We start from the raw sequence: 18455 nt of genomic DNA on the forward strand, positions 1-18455 counted from the left end.
GTCACCCTCCTCAGTCTCACTCTTCCATCAAATCCTTCCTGACCTTCTTGCTAGCATGGCCTGCTTCTTTAAGCTATGCAGGATATGGTGGTATTCTGCCTTAGGGTCCCCATTGCTTCTTGCACCTCCCAGATCTACCCAGGAAATGCCTCGCTATCACCTTGGATTTAGTCAGCCCTCAACATTTATTTTAACTGGACTTGAAAACGACATTTATAACATTAATCCCCATCTAGTTTCAGACAAGATAGGATAATGTTCATAGAAAAGCGTGTATGTAGCATTCCTGCAAAAGTACACGTTTAGAGGCTTAGATTTTTCTACATAATCGTTTTTTTCTTTTTAATAAAATACTAATACTTGTTATTATTAGGGTCAAGGGTGTGGCCAGTGTCAGAAAACTTGTCTAGGATCCAGGAGACCCTTAGTTGGATCCCTAGCACTGAAATATTAGTAATGGTGATTAGTAAATGGTAACATTACATTTCTGTCAACTATCATCATATCTAAGCTGTAGTCTGCTTGATTTATTACATTTATTCCAACCTTGTTGCTTAGCTTTAGGAACAAGGTGTTTGGATTTCTCAAGGAAGTCCAATCCTTGAATTGATCTAGCGCCACTGAGCATCTTCAGAGAGACAATTGTCCTGGGGGATAGAATGTTCTTCCTGAAAGTGACACATTGTTAATATTTAGAGAAGGCAAATACAGGGGGCACTAATTAAAAAGCATGGTGGTATACTACCAAGCCCTTGCAAGTATACACCCTTTAAAGATTGTCAGGTCAGAGCGAGAGAGTGGCCTGGCGATTCGTCCCACACCATGAGATTTTTAAGAGGTGTCCCTGTGGTAGTTGTTTGGTTCTGGGAAGTCACCAGGCATGCGGACTACCATTGGCCTTAAGTTCAAAGCTGCCCGCACTCCCGGTGGAGTCAAATCCGGCGGGCGGTTCTCCTCTGTCCAAGTTGTAGTCCAGGGACAAGTCAGGGAGTGAAGAAAACTCGAGAAAAGACACATGAAGTCCCACTGGGGTCAGTATCTACGGTCCGAAGCAAGGCCAGCTGCACCCTTCCCACGCCGGCCAGCGCCCACTAGCTCAGTGGCTGATCGGGGAGGAGGCGGGGTCCCCAGGCGCAGAGCCCAAATCTGTGCGCTTCCCGGTCCTCCTCCTCCGCGCCGTCACTGGCTGCATCTTTCTGCCCCGGCACAATAGAGGCTCCGCCCTCCCTCCGCGCCAGCCCCGCGGCGCCCTGGGCCAGCAGCCCTCCCTTGCCTCCCGCGCCGTGGCCACTGTCCGTCCTGCACTCGGTCCCTGTTGCTTCGAGTTTCCCGGCGCCAGCTTCCACCTGAGCCCACCCTGCGGTGACGCCCTCAGCAAACCGGCGCCCGCCTCCGCCCCCTCGGTCACCTCTTGCTTGTGCCCTCTCTGCACAGTTCTAGGCTGCTGGGGTCAGGGAGGAGATGCTCAGGGTCCCTGGGGAGTTCAGTCCTGCTCCACTCAGCCACACCCAGCTTTAGACGGCTCTCCGAGCGGCCACTCTTCCGGACTCCTGTGAAGACGCCTTCCAGCCTGTCTTTGCTGAGACCCCCAACCCAAGGTGGTCTCTGAAGGGACTAAGGTCCCTGTGTGTCGCGTCACTCATGGCCAGTCCTCTGACGTTAGTTCTCTGCTTTGCTCTGATGGTGACATGGGTCTGGGGGTCCAGTACCCCTCCCACAGGGACAAGCGAACCCCCTGATGTGGAAACAGTGGCACCCACGGAGGATGACACTCTGCAAAACGAGGCGGACAACCAGGAGAACGTTTTATCTCAGGTAGGATGAGGAATCTCATGCCCTCTCCTCTTGCCTTGGGGAGATGGCAAGGACGTGAGGCTGGCCCTGGATGAAGAGTTTGTGAGCAGCTGGTTTTCTCTTTATTTTTAGTAAGGGGGGAGGTATTTCCTTTTCGTTTACCATAGTATATTGTTTGTTTGGTTTTGGACAGACTTTCTTGTAGACCAGGCTGACGTCCAGCTCACTGTGTAGCTGAGGCTAGCCTTGAATTTCTGGTTCTCACTTCTCAAGAGTGGAGATTCCACCACTCTGGCTTTTAGTTTGTTTTGTTAAGGTATCTTCTTAAAAGTCGGTGTGTGGGTCCTCCTCTAACAATTATGGAGTGTTTCAAGCTTGCCAAGTGAGGAGAAAGGAGGGGAAAGGACTTCATGCAGTCCTTGAGAAGAAAGGTGTATGTGTGTGTGTTGGTATAGTGGCTGTGAAAAGTACCTCTTGCCTGGAGAGTGCTGTCACAATTGGAATGTGTAAACAGGGGGACATGCTGGATAGGAGGCAGATGGCATAAGCCATGGGAGATGTTTTATGGCCTCAGATGGGACACTGGGGGACCGAAGCACAGGGCGAAGACAACTGCCACATGTGTGATGCATATGAGGGGAACCCCAGGGCAGAGAGATTTATGTCAAGACCTGGTTCACTGGGAGTAGAGAGAGGAAGTACGGATCCACACAGTTCTGGCTGGTTCTCAGTGGGGGCCAAGTGACCCACGATAGTGATGAGCCTTGTGGCATGTCTGTTTATGAATCTCACTCAGTCCTCAAAACACCCTGATAGCCTTTCCCGGAGATGCTAGAAGTGAAAGGGCGAGCCTGGCTTCTGGCATTCTCCAGCCTAGTTCTCAGGACTGCAAGGGACACTTCTCTCACTTACGTGGTATTTGAGCTCTCCGATGCTGGCACTCTGATGTGCAGTGGGCGTCACCACAGTCCTCAGAATGAGTAGTGTCGGATAAAAGGATGCTGAGTATTGCCTGTACCTCCACTAGGTCCTCAGTCTGGGTCTTTGCGTGCGCGCGTGTGTGTGTGCGAGAGAGAGAGAGAGAGAGAGAGAGAGAGAGAGAGAGAGAGAGAGACAGAGACAGAGAGAGAGACAGAGAGAGAGACAGAGAGAGAGACACACACACAGAGAGAGACACACAGAGAGAGACAGAGACAGAGAGTCAGAGACAGAGAGAGAGACAGAGAGAGAGACACACAGAGAGAGACAGAGAGAGAGACACACAGAGAGAGACACACAGAGAGAGACAGAGACAGAGAGTCAGAGACAGAGAGAGAGACAGAGAGAGAGACAGAGAGAGAGACACACAGAGAGAGACACACAGAGAGAGACAGAGACAGAGAGTCAGAGACAGAGAGAGAGACAGAGAGAGAGACAGAGAGAGAGACACACAGAGAGAGACACAGAGAGAGAGACAGAGACAGAGAGACAGAGAGAGAGACAGAGAGAGAGACAGAGAGAGGTCAGCCCTACTTTGGGGTTGATCAAATACTTGTTTCTTCTTTTAATAATTATGCTAACATATGCCCTGTGCCCACCCATAACCTCACACTGACCCTTCAATTGAAAAGACTTAAAATTCCTCCCACTGGGGCTCTGGAAAAACCATAAACAAAAGCTTGCCTGAAACCGGAGCCCCCTGAAGGGAAGGAACCCATCCCGGGTTCTCTGAGCAGGGTTGCCTAGGAATCTAGGCAGTTTCAGAAAGGAGACAGGAACGATTTATTATCAGCGTGGAGAGACTAGCTGCTTAAGTCACCCTGAACTACACACACCTCCTTCTCCCACTTGGTCCCGTCTGTATTTGACAACAATCTTAAAGCAAACATTAGCTTTAGAAGAAACCCAACCATTGCAAGGAAAACATTACAAGCCCTCTTCCCGCAGACAGTATCCTGAGGAACATTGGCAGGCTCCAAGCTGGCCTGCTGTCATCGTTAGTCAAATGAAGGAACCCCTCTGCCTGGTTAGGATAGGAGCCTAGGCTCTGGGGATATAAGGCCCATTGGAGATGAGATGATGGGACTTATGAGGGCTTTTCTCCCAGGCCAGGGGCTGCAGAAAGCCTGCATGAGGAGGCTGGGAGGAGCATGTGCCCAGAAGGAAATGTTTAACATTGTAACTAGTTTTAGTTCTTCTGGTTTGGGGCTAGAGTTTTGGGTCAGTAGTCAAACTTAGGTTATGTAAACCTTACAGACTTCTGGATCTGTTTTTTTTTCCTGTCTCTACCAGATCTCTGTCAATCTAATCTGTCTTTGAAGGCTCACATCAAATACCACCTCCTCCAAGCAGATGGAGCCTTAGCTCCCAGCACAAGTTTATCCCTGCTCTTCAGGGGCACTTGGCACTGTCTAGTCTGTGTGCCTTACTTCTGTGATCTATCCGGGAGCAGGCTCTCTGCCTGGCCCATCACTGCCTCTCAGGATACTTCGCACAGACCTGAGGAGGTGCTTTGTAAATGTTGAACGAAGAAATGGAGGAGACCCCTGTAGTCCTCATTGTCCAAAGGCCAGCTTTACCATTCCTCCTGAAGGTTCCTCTGTCTCCGTTTCTAATGTAAACCTGGATTTGAGCAAAGGGCTATTGAAAGAACAATGAGGATTGGTTTTGTTTTTGTTTTCTTTAAATGGTAAAAGGCTAAGCCCCCCACCCCCAGAAATAGACAGCTTTCCAAGGCCAACGTGCTCGCAGAGTTCTGAGTACATTCAAGGAAATGTCTGTGTCAGCGAATTATGAGCTATGACTTGTTCACTCCATGGCTCAGGGCTAAAGCCTTTGGCTAGGGCATTTGACAAAGTGAAATGACAGCCTCCTAGAGAAGCCTGGTTTTGCATACCTCTAACTCCATCTTTGTGTGTGTGTCTAGTTGCTGGGAGACTATGACAAAGTTAAGGCTGTGTCTGAGGGCTCCGACTGCCAATGCAAGTGCGTGGTGAGACCTTTGGGCCGAGACGCCTGCCAAAGGATCAACACAGGGGCTTCCAGAAAGGAAGATGTCTACACTGTGGAAACCATCACCTCGGGCTCCTCCTGTAAATGTGCTTGTGTTGCTCCCCCATCTGCCGTCAATCCTTGTGAGGGAGACTTCAGGCTCCAGAAGCTTCGGGAAGCAGACAGCCGGGATTTGAAGGTAGGAGCTGGCAATGGGGAAGTGCCTTGGATCAGAGGGTCCCTGGGGGATCTAAGAGACTACCGACTCATGGCTGGGCATGGAACGTCTTCGAAGAAGTTCAGGTCTGGCCCCTTGAGTCTTCATTGTTGATTTGAGGCTGATCTAATAAGCTGGACATTTTCATCTCTGAAGTCAGAGAGAGATGGGAGTGGAAGGAGAAAATTTTGCCCGATGCCCACCCCTCCTATGCAACCAGGGAAGCCAGGCCTTGGAGAAGCTGCCAGGCCCATCTGGCCAAAAGAACTCAGTGTTCTCCAGGAAAATTGCTGTTACAATTTACTGTCTGCCTACCACGAACACAAAAGATGTTAAAGGCACAAAGAGGAGCAAGCCCTTTGGTCCTGGCACTGCTCTTAGAGTGACTTGCTCCCGTCAGGTCTTTCCTACCCCGGGCTTGTGTTTTGTAAGTGGGGAAATTTAGGCCCATGTGGGTAGCCCCTTGGTTGGCTTCAGCTGCCCTGTTCTGGCTCTTTCACTAACAGTGTGGGGAGGTCAGACTGCCTTGTGTTCCAGTCTTTGCTGTATGGTCCTCCTTCGCTTCTCTGGGTTCAGCGCCCTTGAATACAGTTTGGAGGGCCTTGGGGGATCTGGGAACATTGATGGATGACACCCATTGAGTAGTTGGCACAGTGCCCATGAGTGAATGAGGGGAGGGCTGATGTGTTCCTGCTGGGTCTGGGATCTGGCACCCACTCGCTGAGATAGTGGCAGAGACCTTTTTAACATGACAAGGACTGGCTCAGGTTTGGCCATGTGACTCAGGGTGGTAGCTCTATCCAGGGCTACTTTCTGAAGCCAGTACCACAGTATTCAGTTCTAGGATTGGACCCTGTGGGGATTTCTGGAACCACACCAGGCAAAATCTGTTAGGACTCAGAAAAGTTATCGAAGTCCATGCTAACCAGCTATAGGATCCCCTGGGATGGGAAGAGATCCTCTAAAAGTTGAGCATTTCAGTGTGGAGTTCTTCATTTGGAAGCAAAGCAAGGAGGCATGGGGAGCAAAGATTACAGAGGCGTGGCCCAGCACTCTCCCCCACACAGGCCCTTGGTTGGAAGGAAGGTGCTTTCCCATGTCTCACCTCTCCTTTTGCCTCAGCTCTGCAGGCCCTGGATGCTGCCACAGCCTAAGTTATTAGGGGAAGTATTTGGAAAAGACGAGAAGGCTGTATGCCCTGAGGCAGGATGCCACCTCAAACATGGACCACTGTGTTGTTTATAAGCCAGGGTCAGTTTAGTTTTCTGTACTGAGAAGACACTGGGTGACTTTCAGGGCGTTTAGTCTAGAATGAAGTGAAGAGTTTCAGAAGCATGTCCTCGAGGTGTTGACATACTCTGAATTACCTGCTAGTAAAGAGAGAGACAGAGAGAGAGAGAGAGAGAGAGAGAGAGAGAGAGAGAGAGAGAGAGAGAGAGAGAGAGAGAGAACAGGGATGAGGAGCTTAGAGTCTAGTAAGAAAGGCAAAATGGAAGCAGCTGGCCTGTTCTGTAACAGACACAAACAACCTGTTAAAGCGTCTAGACCTCAGGTTTATGTTCCTGTAAGGTCATCTATCTAATTCACTTTTTGCAGGCAGAATACACATCACAGCTGGGGCTTTTCTGTGTCCTTTTCTACATAAATGTGCTCCCAAGGGTACCTCTCAAATCCTGGCTCATGGCCTCCGTTTAGAGCCTCCAACATAGAGACCCAAAACAGAACTTCTTTCCTGGAGTTCTCTTGGCCCCAGCCCTGAACCTGAACTAACTAACCCTCTGTTCTTGTTCCTTAGCTGTCCACCATTATAGACATGCTGGAAGGCGCTTTCTATGGCCTAGATCTCCTAAAGCTGCATTCAGTCACCACCAAACTGGTGGGGCGCGTGGATAAGCTGGAAGAGGTAAGGAAGAGTCCAGTCTTACTATTGTTTTTGCAGGCAAGCCCCAAAGGATAGAACCCTTTAGTTCTGCTCACTCAGCCCCCTGGGAGAAGCTCATGGACCGGGTGCTGCTGGCTGACATCTAGCTCTTGTACCCAAAGAGTTACTGCTTCAAGCGCAAATAAATCTATTGTGTTCGTTTCAGAGTGTGGCTCTAGAGCAATGGTTCTCAACCGTCCTAGGGCTGTGGCCCTTTAGTACAGTTCCTCACATTGTTTCGTTGCTACTTCATAACTGTAGTTTTGCTACTGTTTTGAATTGTAATGTAAATATCTTATATGGGAGCCCTGTGAAAGGGCCATGCAACCCCAAAGGGGTCGCGACCCACAGGTTGAGAACCGCTGCTCTAAGTGGTGGATTTAATAATAGTTGTAGCTGTTTTGTTGAGTATGTATGGGTTGCTGACCACAAACATATTAGCATTCCTCATGGGATAGATAGGCTTTAGGGAGTCCTATCATGGGGAATCGGAGGTTCCCTGCTGAGTGATTAGTAGCTGTGAGAAAGAGAGGATCTTTAGTTTACGCAGAAAGAGCAGCAGGCTCCAAATTAGCAGAGTTACTCTGTCTGCCGCCACCAAGCAGCCATACCCCCGCCCCTCTCATGATGTCCTGCCCACTTTTGTATGATTTTCCGGGCGACAAAAGGTACACTAATCACGACGGAACTACATCAAAATCATTAAACACAGCATCTGAGTTATGACCAAGGAGAGGCGAGGGTAAACATTCCCACAATGCCCTGCTGGGAATGCTGGGCAGAGAAGATGAATCACTGCATTCATGATTAGCTAGCTCAGCACCTTCCCTTCACTCGTAAAAGACACTCCCAGAGGGGCCTGTGAGATGAGTCAGTTGCTAGAGGTGCTTGCCCCCTGCGCCTTTACTGAGTTCAATCCCCGGGACCCACATAGTGGCAGGAGAGTACAGACTTCCCCAAGGGACCTCTGACCTCCCCTGTGCCATGGTGCGTGCGTACACACACACACACAAACACGCACACGCACAGAGAGAGAGAGAGAGAGAGAAACAGGTTTTTAACTGTCCCCCAAAGCCAGATGGTAGCCCATGTCTCTAATCCCATCTCTTGGGAAGCAGAAGCAGAAGGATCATACATTCAATGTCAGCCTGAATTACATGGCAAGGCTTGTCTCAAAACCCTTTCCTAGAAAGTGAACCCCAGTTCTGCTTCTGTCACTCTTAAGTTTAGACCCTTCCATGCTGAGAAGAGTTTTCAGAATAAGAACATTGTTCTGGGGACATTAGTGGGTCTAAAGTCACTTCAGTTGCCAAGTGTGATAAGAAGGTCCAGGGTCCGCAGCTTGAGCCTGCAGACAGAGTGAGGCAGCCACATGGGCCACATCAGCTCGCTCTACTCTGCCGACTGTCACCAGAGGGACTTCCTGGCGAAGTAGACCCGATATTGATAGCTAGAATGACATTCCCATCTCACTCCAGGAACCCATGCAAACACAGGACCCTTCCAAACGCATTGGTTCCAAAGTGTCAAACCAGAGCCCAGAGCTGGAAAGTGCCTCAGTTCCCAGAGTCCCCTAGAACTGTCCAAATGTGTGATATCCCTTTAAGAAAACGATTAACAGCCACCCTTCACAGTTTCATTTGCCCTTGACAGCCACATAGTTTCCATTCTTGCTAGCAAGTACAGCTCGGGGAAGATAGCTCTGTGAGAGGAGATCAGAGGCCAAGGTCAGTTACCCATCCTCAGAGGAGGCCAGTGGAATGGACTCCCAAGATGGATCAAGCCCATTCCCAGCTCCCGTGGCAGCAGGACCACTTCTGGCTGGGGGTGGAAGCGGGAGGAATCTGGTGCAGGGCAGTGCGGTGGCCCAGCGGGATGGCACTGAGTCACTGAGGTTTTGTCTCAATCGTCATAGTGACGAGAGTATCTCTTTTCAACGCTCACGTTTGGTAGCCAGCGTTGGACTTTTATAATAGCCGTCCTTGTATTTACACAGCATTTTACAGTTTTTTTAAACATTCCATATACATTTAGTGATTTGTTTCTGTGAGCTGAGCAGGATGTGAGCCCTCAGGAAATTCCATGGCTTGCCTGAAATCAAGAGTTAGGGCTGGGTTCTGGTTCAGGCCTTCTGGTTCTGGTCCAGGGCTCTTTCTAATCAATCTCAGAAGTTCCTTCCAGTCCTTGTTGTCTGCCCTGTCGGCATCAGTTTTTCCTAACCAGAGTTTAAAAACCATAGTTCTTCCAAAGGAGTCTCTCACAGAAATGTGGCTGTCTCCCATATGTATGAAGGTCCCACTCCAAGGTTTCCCTAAGCCAGACAACCTGAGGGAACAGGTTGCTGTGCTGACAGGAGTCTTTTGACCCATGAGGTAAAACGCTGTATCCTAGACTGTGGTGGACTCAAGACTATGCAGGGCGTCTGTCTGGGGTAAGCAGTGATTGAAAAGGCAGAATGTGGGTAAATGGAAAAAACACTCCGTCTCTCCAGCCCGGCTCTGTAGGAGGAACTGAAGTAAAATTCTGCTCCCACTTCTTTCAGATTCTTGAATCCCAAGGGGAGTTCTTTGGAGGTCAGACAAGACCAAAGGAGGTCAGATTGGAGAATTTGTTCTCTCAGAGTAAGTGTGTTGCTTGGCAGAACAAGTGGGCACACATGTGCACATCTGTCTCGGGCACAGAGGAGAGTGTAGGCATGGAAACCTCATTTGCAGATGAAAGAGGAAGGAAGAGAGGAGAAATGAATCCCAGTCAGAGACTCCTCGCTCAGTAAAATCCTCGCTGGCAGCTCTGCCTGTGGGTTGAGTTTAGTTTAGCTTTTATTTTGAATGATGTTAGCACACTCACAACCCCCATAACCTCCCAGGCTCACTCCCAGGGAAGCTTAATCATCTTCCTTCTTTTCTTTTCTTTTTTTAGTTTTTTTTAAAAGGATTTATTTATTTCATTTTTATGTATTTGAGCTTTTGCCACTTGTGTACCTGGTACCCATGGAGGTCAGAAGAGGGCATCAGATCCCCTTGAACTAGAGTCACAGATGGTTGTACAGATGGTTGTGAGTGCTGGGAGCGGGACCCTGTCTTCTGCAGGAGCAGCCAGTGCTCTTAACCACTGATCCATCTCTCCAGCCCCCCCCCCCCCCCGCTTTGCTGTGCAAGTTTATTATCTAAGGATGAGTCCCAAGTGTGATAGCTTTATCTGTTTTTGAACTTTGATTATATAGACTCCTATAGATCACATGTGTGTCTCTGAGAACGTGTATATGTTGAGCTGCTGTCCCCAACTTCACATTTTTAACATTTAACTCTGTTGTTTCTGTGTTTTATGATTCACCAGTTTTTATTCCTCCGTACTATTCTGCTATATGGATATACTATATGGATATTATCTATATGTTCAGTGATGATAGACATGTGAATTATTTCCACATCCATCATTCAGAACAGCCCAGGAACACCCATGTGTAGGACCAACCCTGTGTAGGGTGTGCCCGGGCACATGCCTGCTCGCATTCTCTATGGCATAAGACAAAGAATAAAGTGAGTGGACCATTAATTCTCGGAGGGCATTGGTTCTCAGCCTTCCTAAAGCTGTGCTCCTTTAATACAGGTTCCTCATGTTGCGGTGACCCCCAACTATAAAATATTGTGTTGCTATTTCATAACTGTAATTTTGCTACTGTTATGAATAGTAATGTAAGTATCTGATACACAGGATATATGATATGTGACCCCCCCAAGGGATCATGACACACAGGTTGAGAATTGCTGTTTTAGACTTTAAGGGGGTATTGCCAAACTGTCTTCTCAGGCGAGTATAAGCTTATATTCCCCCAAGTCGATATGAAACTTCATCAATCCTTGATAAGGCCCCTGTAATGATACACTGTAGTGAAACTATTGGATTGGGTTTCAAAATCTGAGCCCCAAACACCTTTCATATTCACTTTGGGGAGTCCTGACACTCATGCACCCTACTTTGAGAACTGGTGCAGGACGAAGAAACAGCCTTCAACATGATAGACTCATGCTGACAGCCTCCTGCCAATGGCTGGGGAGGGAAGGGAATTCAGAGACTGTGATGGGGGAGGTGGAGTTGAAAGGTGGGTAGACACAGCGTAAGTGCTGGAAGAGGGGAGGAGAGGAAGTTTAGGAGGGAACCCCATAGTTTCCAAGGGCAATGATAAACCCAGCTCATTGCACACAGACCTAGGTGGCGCCGATTCAACGGAAGCAAAGAGTTTCATCCTTAGCTCCAGGTGTATCACAGACACAGAGACTTTCCAGGTTGTCTAAGACTGAAGCTGATTCTAAAGGCCGCAGGGTTAGAAGCGTGGGCTGTGACACCTAGTACCGCATATTGCTCCCAGGAGCTTAATCAGAGGTGGAGAAAATGATGGAGGAAAGATGATTAAAAGACAGCTCTGTTGTGGAGCTTCTCTGGGATAAAATTCCCATAAATATGCAAATCTTTTAAAATGTTATTTATTTGTATGAATATAGATGTAAAGATTCTTTTTAAATTGATTTTATTGAGCTACACATTTTTCTCTGCTTCCCTCTCTTCCTCTCCCTTCCCCTTCTACCCTCTCCCATGATCCTCATGCTCCCAATTTGCTCAGGAGGTCTTGTCCTTTTCTACTTCCCATGTAGATTAGATCCATGTATGTCTCTCTTAGGGTCCTCTTTGCTGTCTAGGTTCTCTGGGATTGTGAATTGTAAGCTGGTTTTCTTTGCTTTATGTCTAAAAGCCACTCATGAGTGAGTTCATAGGATATTTGTGGAACTCCACCCCTAGCGGCAGGACACCTATAAACAATTGTGTGCACATGTCTGGATATGCCTGTCTATGGCCGTGTGTATGTATTTGTATATGTATGACTGTATATCCCATGCTTATAAAACACCTGATGCAAACTGGTAGCCCTCACCTGTAGTGTCAGCCGCTAGGAGCTGGAAGCAGGAAGATCAAGAGTTTAGGGTAATTCCTGGCAATAGGGAGTTCAAGGCCAGCCTGGTTGACTTAAGACACCATCACAAGCAACAGCAAAGAAACAAAACCAAATGCTTGCCTACAATCTTTTGAAGCGAGGTTTCTGTTGCTGAGCCTGTGTGTGGCTTTTTCTTTGTCCCTGTGCACCAGTGAGCACAGGGGAGGACACTGTGCATCAGCTGAAGCATTTTCTCCAGATGGTGTTCCTCTGAAGAAGATTAGAAGTCTCGGCTGGATTTTGCAGGCTCAGAACTAGCCCTCTCCCTAGAATGCACTGGCCCAGGCATTGATGAGATTCTCCCCGAAATCTGAAGATCTGTTGCTTTCTGTGGTTCTGACTCAGAAGGCATGATCAAAGGAGCATTCCTCACTCAGGGGACACACATTTGCACTAACAGGAAATGTAATTTTCACCTGTGCAGTGCTGGCACTGAGTTAGGGAAAAAGTTGCTTTCCAATCTTCCCTTCCTCGCTACCTCTCAGTTCATCAAAACACCCCCAAGTGCTCTCTCTCCTGATCAGAAGGACTCTGCGGTCATTTTACCCTTGCGGCTTTGGAGAGGAACATTTACTCCGTCTCCTGTAGTAAGGTCAGCTATAATGTTTCCAGTATACACTTCTGCTTTACTTAATTCAATTTACATCTTAATGTGAGTTCAAACCAATATGTCACCTCTCCAGGGGCTTTCTATGCTTCAAATCTAATTTGCTACTGTGGAGTTCAAGCTTTACTTCTTGGCTAAAGGTATAGGAGTCTGCCTTGCATCCACTGGCTTAGGAACAGTTCGTCACTGCCAGGATATGAGGGAGCATGGGGCTTGGTTTCAGGGGTGTCTGAAGGTTCATCTAACATTGAAACTCATCCCCAGGAACCGAACTTATCTGAGCCCCCTTCCAAGCTTGGGATCTCCTGAGGTCAGTTGGCTGGGGATCTCCTGAGGTCAGTTGGCTGGGGATCTCCTGAGGTCAGTTGGCTGGGGATCTCCTGAGGGCAGCTGGCTGGGGATCTCCTGAGGGCAGCTGGGTAGTAATAGTGCTCTTTGTTCCCCAGGCCTGGCTCAGCAGCACCTGACATGCACAGGATGCTCAGCAGCTGTTTAGTTCGGAAGGGATTTAGAGCAGCAACCTGGGGCTCCCTCACCCCAGGTCCACCTGCTCCACCAGCTGTGGTCAGAGGGATTGGGCCACAGCCTTCCTTCCATGCCGCCATCAGGCGCACCGGCTGCTCGCAGCTGCTCTTCCTACCCTCGCTCTCTTACTAGGAGCTGGGTGACAGCTGTCAGCTGGGATGGTTGTCCCTGGCCATCTGGTCCGAGTTGTATCCCCAAGGGCTCAGATGAGGAGGGGGCAGCCAGGGCAAGCTGACAAGAACCATAGCTCTCCCACTTTTGATTCCTTCACCCCTACACAAGTTCACAATACAACTGCAAGACCACTTCACGCTTGATATCAGCTCCCGAGCCTGGTGCACACCAAGCCATGCCTGCCAGGTAGCTGATGTATTAACATGGGAGCAAGGTCTGGCCCACATGCAATCTGGCCCAGGTTCCTCCTTCATGTATCTAATGTATCCCAGGGCTCTTTCCTCCCTTCCTGCCTCAGCCATCCCAACCGTAGCGCTCCTTTCCTTTCACATCTGTTTGTCTGCTACTGTGACAGAAAAGGCCATTCTGCTGCTGCGCCACCTCTTTGTGTCCAGCCCTGTTTCTCTCCCAGGCACTCTGTCACACACAGCCCCTGGTCTGCTCTCTGTAACAAGCCTGGGTGCGGCGGATGCCTTCGTTCTTTCTTCAAGCTGCTTGGAAAGGTTCCGTTGGTGGCATGGCTATAATACCAGGCTGTGACCTCCAGAGCCTTTCCCCGTCCATACTCTTCATTCTGGTTAGTAAAGCAAGGCCACAGAGAGCTGCCAGAGCTCTACCACCTTCCTCCCTCACCCTAAGTAGTTCTGTCCTAAGTAAGGCACCGTACCTTTTGTCTCTACCTTCCATGCCCACCCTTGTCCAATAGCTATGAGAGTTGAGTCTGCACCCAGAGGACACCCCTTCCCCGCGCCCATGCCCCCAGTATGCACATTTGGGTATACTGGCTTCCACACCAATGCAAAGTATATGCTGAGCAGTGTGTTGATGAATGTCCCTTGCTGACCCCCGTTCCACCTATGCGTTGTTGCTACATTGCCCAGGGACCCTGCCCAGCCCGCGTGCTCCCTCCCTCTGGTTTTTGTACTCTTGCTTACAGTTAGCGCTGACACCATATGCCCTCCTGGGCTAGCTCTCAGCTGATAGCTTGCTATGCTATACCCAACTGCATGTCTTTCTGGTGCGTGACACTTTCAGTGAACACTCCTAGCCAAGCTTCCAGATCTTTAATTGTGTTCAGCCGTCTGTTCCAGCCCTCTGGGATGCCTGCTCTTTCACTTTTCCTCCCCACCCTCTACTTCATGGCGCCAGGATCCTTGGCAAGGACCATGTAGAATGCTGGCGTAAGCCAGATAGGCACCCTTCTTGCTGTCTTCAATGCGTTCGTCCTGAGCCAAGTTGTATACGCCGTAAATGTCATGGCTGCAGCTGTCCCGGAGGGGAGGAGCTTGAGGCATGAGGGTGTGGTGTTTGCCCATTTGACAGGGTAGGATCCGAAGCACCCTGAGTGGGCGAATGCCACACCACACACCTCCAAGAAGTGCCCCGTGAAAGGTCCTTGGTGTGATGAAGGCAGAGCCTCAGAGAGAGCCAGCAGCCACGCATGGGAGGTGGCTGGGTAGAGGTAGCCACAAAGGGGCAGCAGCTGCTGCTGCCACCCTAGGGACATCAGCTGGCTCAATCCAGCAGGCTGGTGGGGGTGATGCCACCTCCAGCCTAGTGTTTATTCAGGCGGCAACAGGCTTTGCTGTTCCCACGAGGAAAATAAACTATATAACTCTTCTGGGTTTTTAGAGCTGGCCTGCATCAAACCCTCCTCTGTGGAAATCCAAACTAAAGACCTTGGTGACATCAAAAAGAGAATTAGACTATAAACCAATGGGCAGGGAACCCCTGGGGCCCAGTGGACAGGAGGCAGGAGTTGCACCTGTGGGCTGCTGCACTGGAAACTCAGGTTTGGGGGTGCTCGGGAATCAGAGGGCGGCTTTTCATATAATAAAGACACTCAAGCCCACGTGCCCCACTATCTAAAGCACTCCAAAATATCAGCCGTTTGGGTGGAGTCCTGGGGCCCTTGCTGGGAAGTGGGTCTCAGCACAGCTCAGCCCTCTTGGAGTGCTGTCCCTGCCCTTGGTGAGGACTCAGTACTGGCCTCTTTTTGTGTGTCACATTCATTTAGTTTCCCACAATTCTTTACTCTTGTTGGTGTTTTCTCATTTCTTGGTCTGTTGTTTACTTTCTCATGGAAGATGACCTTCCCCAGAGTGAGATCCTCACTGAGCCGTCCCTGTGGTCGTCAGCATCCATGCCTGCTCCCTGGGCCACCCCCACTGAAGCCACCCCTGCGGTCCTCAGCATCCATGCACTAACAGAAGTTACACAATGGGCCTCTGCGCTACCGGCCTTTGTTCTCTGGCTTAGAGTAAGAGGCTATGGGAGAGATGGCTGCTCTAGGCTTGTTCACAAGGATGCCAGAGACCACGAACCTTTCCGCTCTCACCCAGGAAGACCTTGGCTGTCACAGACAGCTTTTCCCTACTTCTGTTTACTGACCAGCCCAAACTTCTATTTGAGGCAGCATTTCTCAAACTCCTTTGTGGACTCAGCACACCTGGAGATTTTGGGGAAATGAGGGTTCTGATCCTGCAGGTCTGGGAAGGGGGTTGGTGCTGATGGTGCTGGCCTCTTGTCCATACTATGAGTAGTGAGGCTCTGTGGAAGCCCAGCATCCTGATTTGCTCTGTGGATATAGGACCTTTCGTGCATCTGAAAGTTAACTACAGGAATGCTGTGGCATCTTTGAAGTGCTCGGTACTGCTGAGGACGGGCTGGACTGGCTGGGCACCGTTAGTAGTCTAGTAAGTGAACTTCAGGAGCAAAGGCCAGGGGGTTGGGCGATGAGTCAGCTCTGCCACTTTTTATTTTTATTTATATTATTTTTATTTATTTATATATTTATTATTTATATATTATATACATTACATATATTATTTATTATTTATTTATTTTTTATTTATCATGATGGTGTGTAAAAGTGATATGTGTATGTGTGCCATGGTTCACGTGTAGAGGCCAACTTTGTGGAGTCGAGTTCTTTCCTTCCAACTTTATGTGGGTTCTGGGAATGAAGCTTAGCTTTCCAGGTTTTTTGAAGCAAGTGACTTAACCCTCAGAGCCATCTTCCTGGCCTTCTACCAGTTTTTTTTCCCTTAATGACATTTAGCACATTGCACCCCTGCTGTAGGCCTCAGCAACTTCTCTGTAATAGGAAAGGTTAGGCCTGAGTCCTGTTCCAATGGTGATGCTATGAACAATAACTTCCCAGTATATTCCCTTTGCAGTCAGATGTACCAGTTCATTCCATCCTCATAACCATGCATAGGGCACGTGCTGGTACTGTCAACATTTCGCTAATGGGAAATGGTTGCTGAGGGAGTTTAAATAACTCGCCTGAGGTCATCAAGCTAGGAATAGCAGCAGTGAGGTGTGAACTGGACACCCTCCTCCGGAATCTATGACCATTGCACCCCTGAAGCCCTGTCGGGAAAAGGCCACACGCTCTCATTCTTGGTGACTTCTCCAAATGAGACCCGTTTCTCACGGACTGTAGCTTTTGCAGCGAATTCTGTGCCATTGAGAGAGCCTGGCGTGGGCTAACCTGTGGAGAACATGATGAGCTCCCATAGAGCGCAGGACGAACTGCCCCTCAAATGCTGCGCTGGCTGTTCTGGAGTCTAGAAAATTCAACAAGAATCTACTGCGCTCCCCTGGGCCACCCCCACAGGAGGCTTGGAGCCACAGTGTCTGGGTGTCACCATCCTCTTGGATATGTGAACATCAGCTTGGCTCTGAGCCACCTAGGCTCCCTTCTAGGACGTTAGTGGCACCAACTAGGCTGTAGGGCTCTGCCTTTGAAACCTCGAAGTTTTTGCACTTCTGTCTGGTAAAATGTAGAGAGCAAATATATCTTCTCTTTTACTCGGCTGCTTCCTCTAACAACCTCATGAACTTAAAAATCGGGCCCCAAAGGTGAACACATGTGACATCTAAATTTAACTGATTTTGTGCACATGTGACCCTGGGGGTTGAACCAAGGACCTCACACATGCTAGGCAAGTGTTCTACTGCGGGCTACATCCTCAGCTCTTTTTATGTCTTTTGTTTTGACAGTAAGTTGCTGAGGCTGACCTTGATCCTGCTCTGTATCCCAGCTGCCCCTGAGTTTGTAGTCTTTTTTGTTCCAGCCTCCTATGTAACTGAGACTATAAGCCTGAGCTACCAGCCCTAGTTACATAGCCTATTTTATTATATTTATTTTCAGAGCTGAGGATGGAACCTGGGGCCTTATCAAAGATAGACAAGGCTTCTACTACTTCTACTGCTGAGCCACATCCCCAATCCTGCCTTTTAAAAAACCTTTTATTTTTATTTGTACATGGGGGCATACACAGGTGCATACACACTCACACACATGTGCACATGTCACAGCATGTATGTGAAGGTTGGAGGACAGCTTGCAGTAGCTGGTTCTCTTCTTCCACCATGCCCAGGAATTGAAACCAAGTCATCCCCCTTGGTGGCAAGCACCTTTTCTTGCTGAGCTATGTTGCTAACTCCACTGAGAAATAACATTTTGAAGGGTTTTATTTTTACTAGTTTTCATTGTGTGTACATCTATATGCCTGTGTGCCTGTGTGTCCGTGTGTGGGCACGTGCGTGTAAATGCAGGTATCTGCAGAGGCAGGCGGTGTCAGATCTCTGTGGAGTTGTAGTTAACAGAAGGGGTGTGAGCTTCCCGATGTGGGCGCTGGGAACTGAACTCGGGTCTTCTGCAAAAGCCCACGTAGAACATGTAGAGACTTATAGAAGCCTTATTGTAGGACCATAATTGGACAATGTTGGATCTCTATGAAGTTGCTTCCTCTAAAATAAACTACTGGGCAGAAGGGATGGCTAGGCTCTGTGATTCAGATCCCACCCACGCCCGCCTTCGGCAGGTAACTCCCCACACTCCTGCTCGAATGTTCTGACCGTCATGTCCGTCAGGTGAAGAATGTGCTGCAGGGTCTCTCCCCTGTGACAGCAGCCCCCTCCCCTAGACAGAACTCCGGGGCATTTGGAGCCTGCCTCAGACATTCGGAAGACGGCAGTGCCAGCTGACCATGATGCAGCTTTGGCCCTTTGTGGTGTGAACCAGGGTTAGAGCCTGGCAACTGCCACCTTGGGGTCATTTCAGGCAGCTGTTCTAAGGCATGGGTAGGAAACTCTGAAGTCAGCCTACACATTTTCTGTGTGAGTGATCCAAAAGCATGGGAACGAATGGTCTGCGCTCACAGGAAAGCAGTTAGCACACTCCTTACTCCGACCAACTTTTCTAAAGTCACCTCAATACACTTCTTTCATCCACTGAATGACTGAT

General features: G+C 49.1%; 1 protein-coding gene across 4 annotated transcripts in view; it reads left to right on the top strand.

Annotated features, from left to right (window-relative positions):
- Positions 1-1231: 1231 nt before the first annotated feature.
- Positions 1232-18455, top strand: part of Olfml2b (olfactomedin like 2B) — a 37866-nt gene continuing 20642 nt past the window's right edge. For 3 of the 4 annotated variants that reach the window (XM_075989057.1, XM_075989059.1, XM_075989060.1), the window contains exons 1-3: positions 1517-1815; positions 4700-4963; positions 6777-6884. In XM_075989057.1, the coding sequence (XP_075845172.1) occupies positions 1642-1815; positions 4700-4963; positions 6777-6884 (546 nt within the window). In that variant the 5' untranslated portion in view covers positions 1517-1641. Of the gene's footprint in view, positions 1816-4699; positions 4964-6776; positions 6885-18455 lie in introns of all 4 variants that reach the window. The other variant, XM_075989058.1, reaches the window with a different exon arrangement.

The sequence above is a fragment of the Microtus pennsylvanicus genome, chromosome 10, assembly GCF_037038515.1.
Source record: "Microtus pennsylvanicus isolate mMicPen1 chromosome 10, mMicPen1.hap1, whole genome shotgun sequence".
In the NCBI taxonomy this organism is placed as follows: Eukaryota; Metazoa; Chordata; class Mammalia; order Rodentia; family Cricetidae; genus Microtus; species Microtus pennsylvanicus.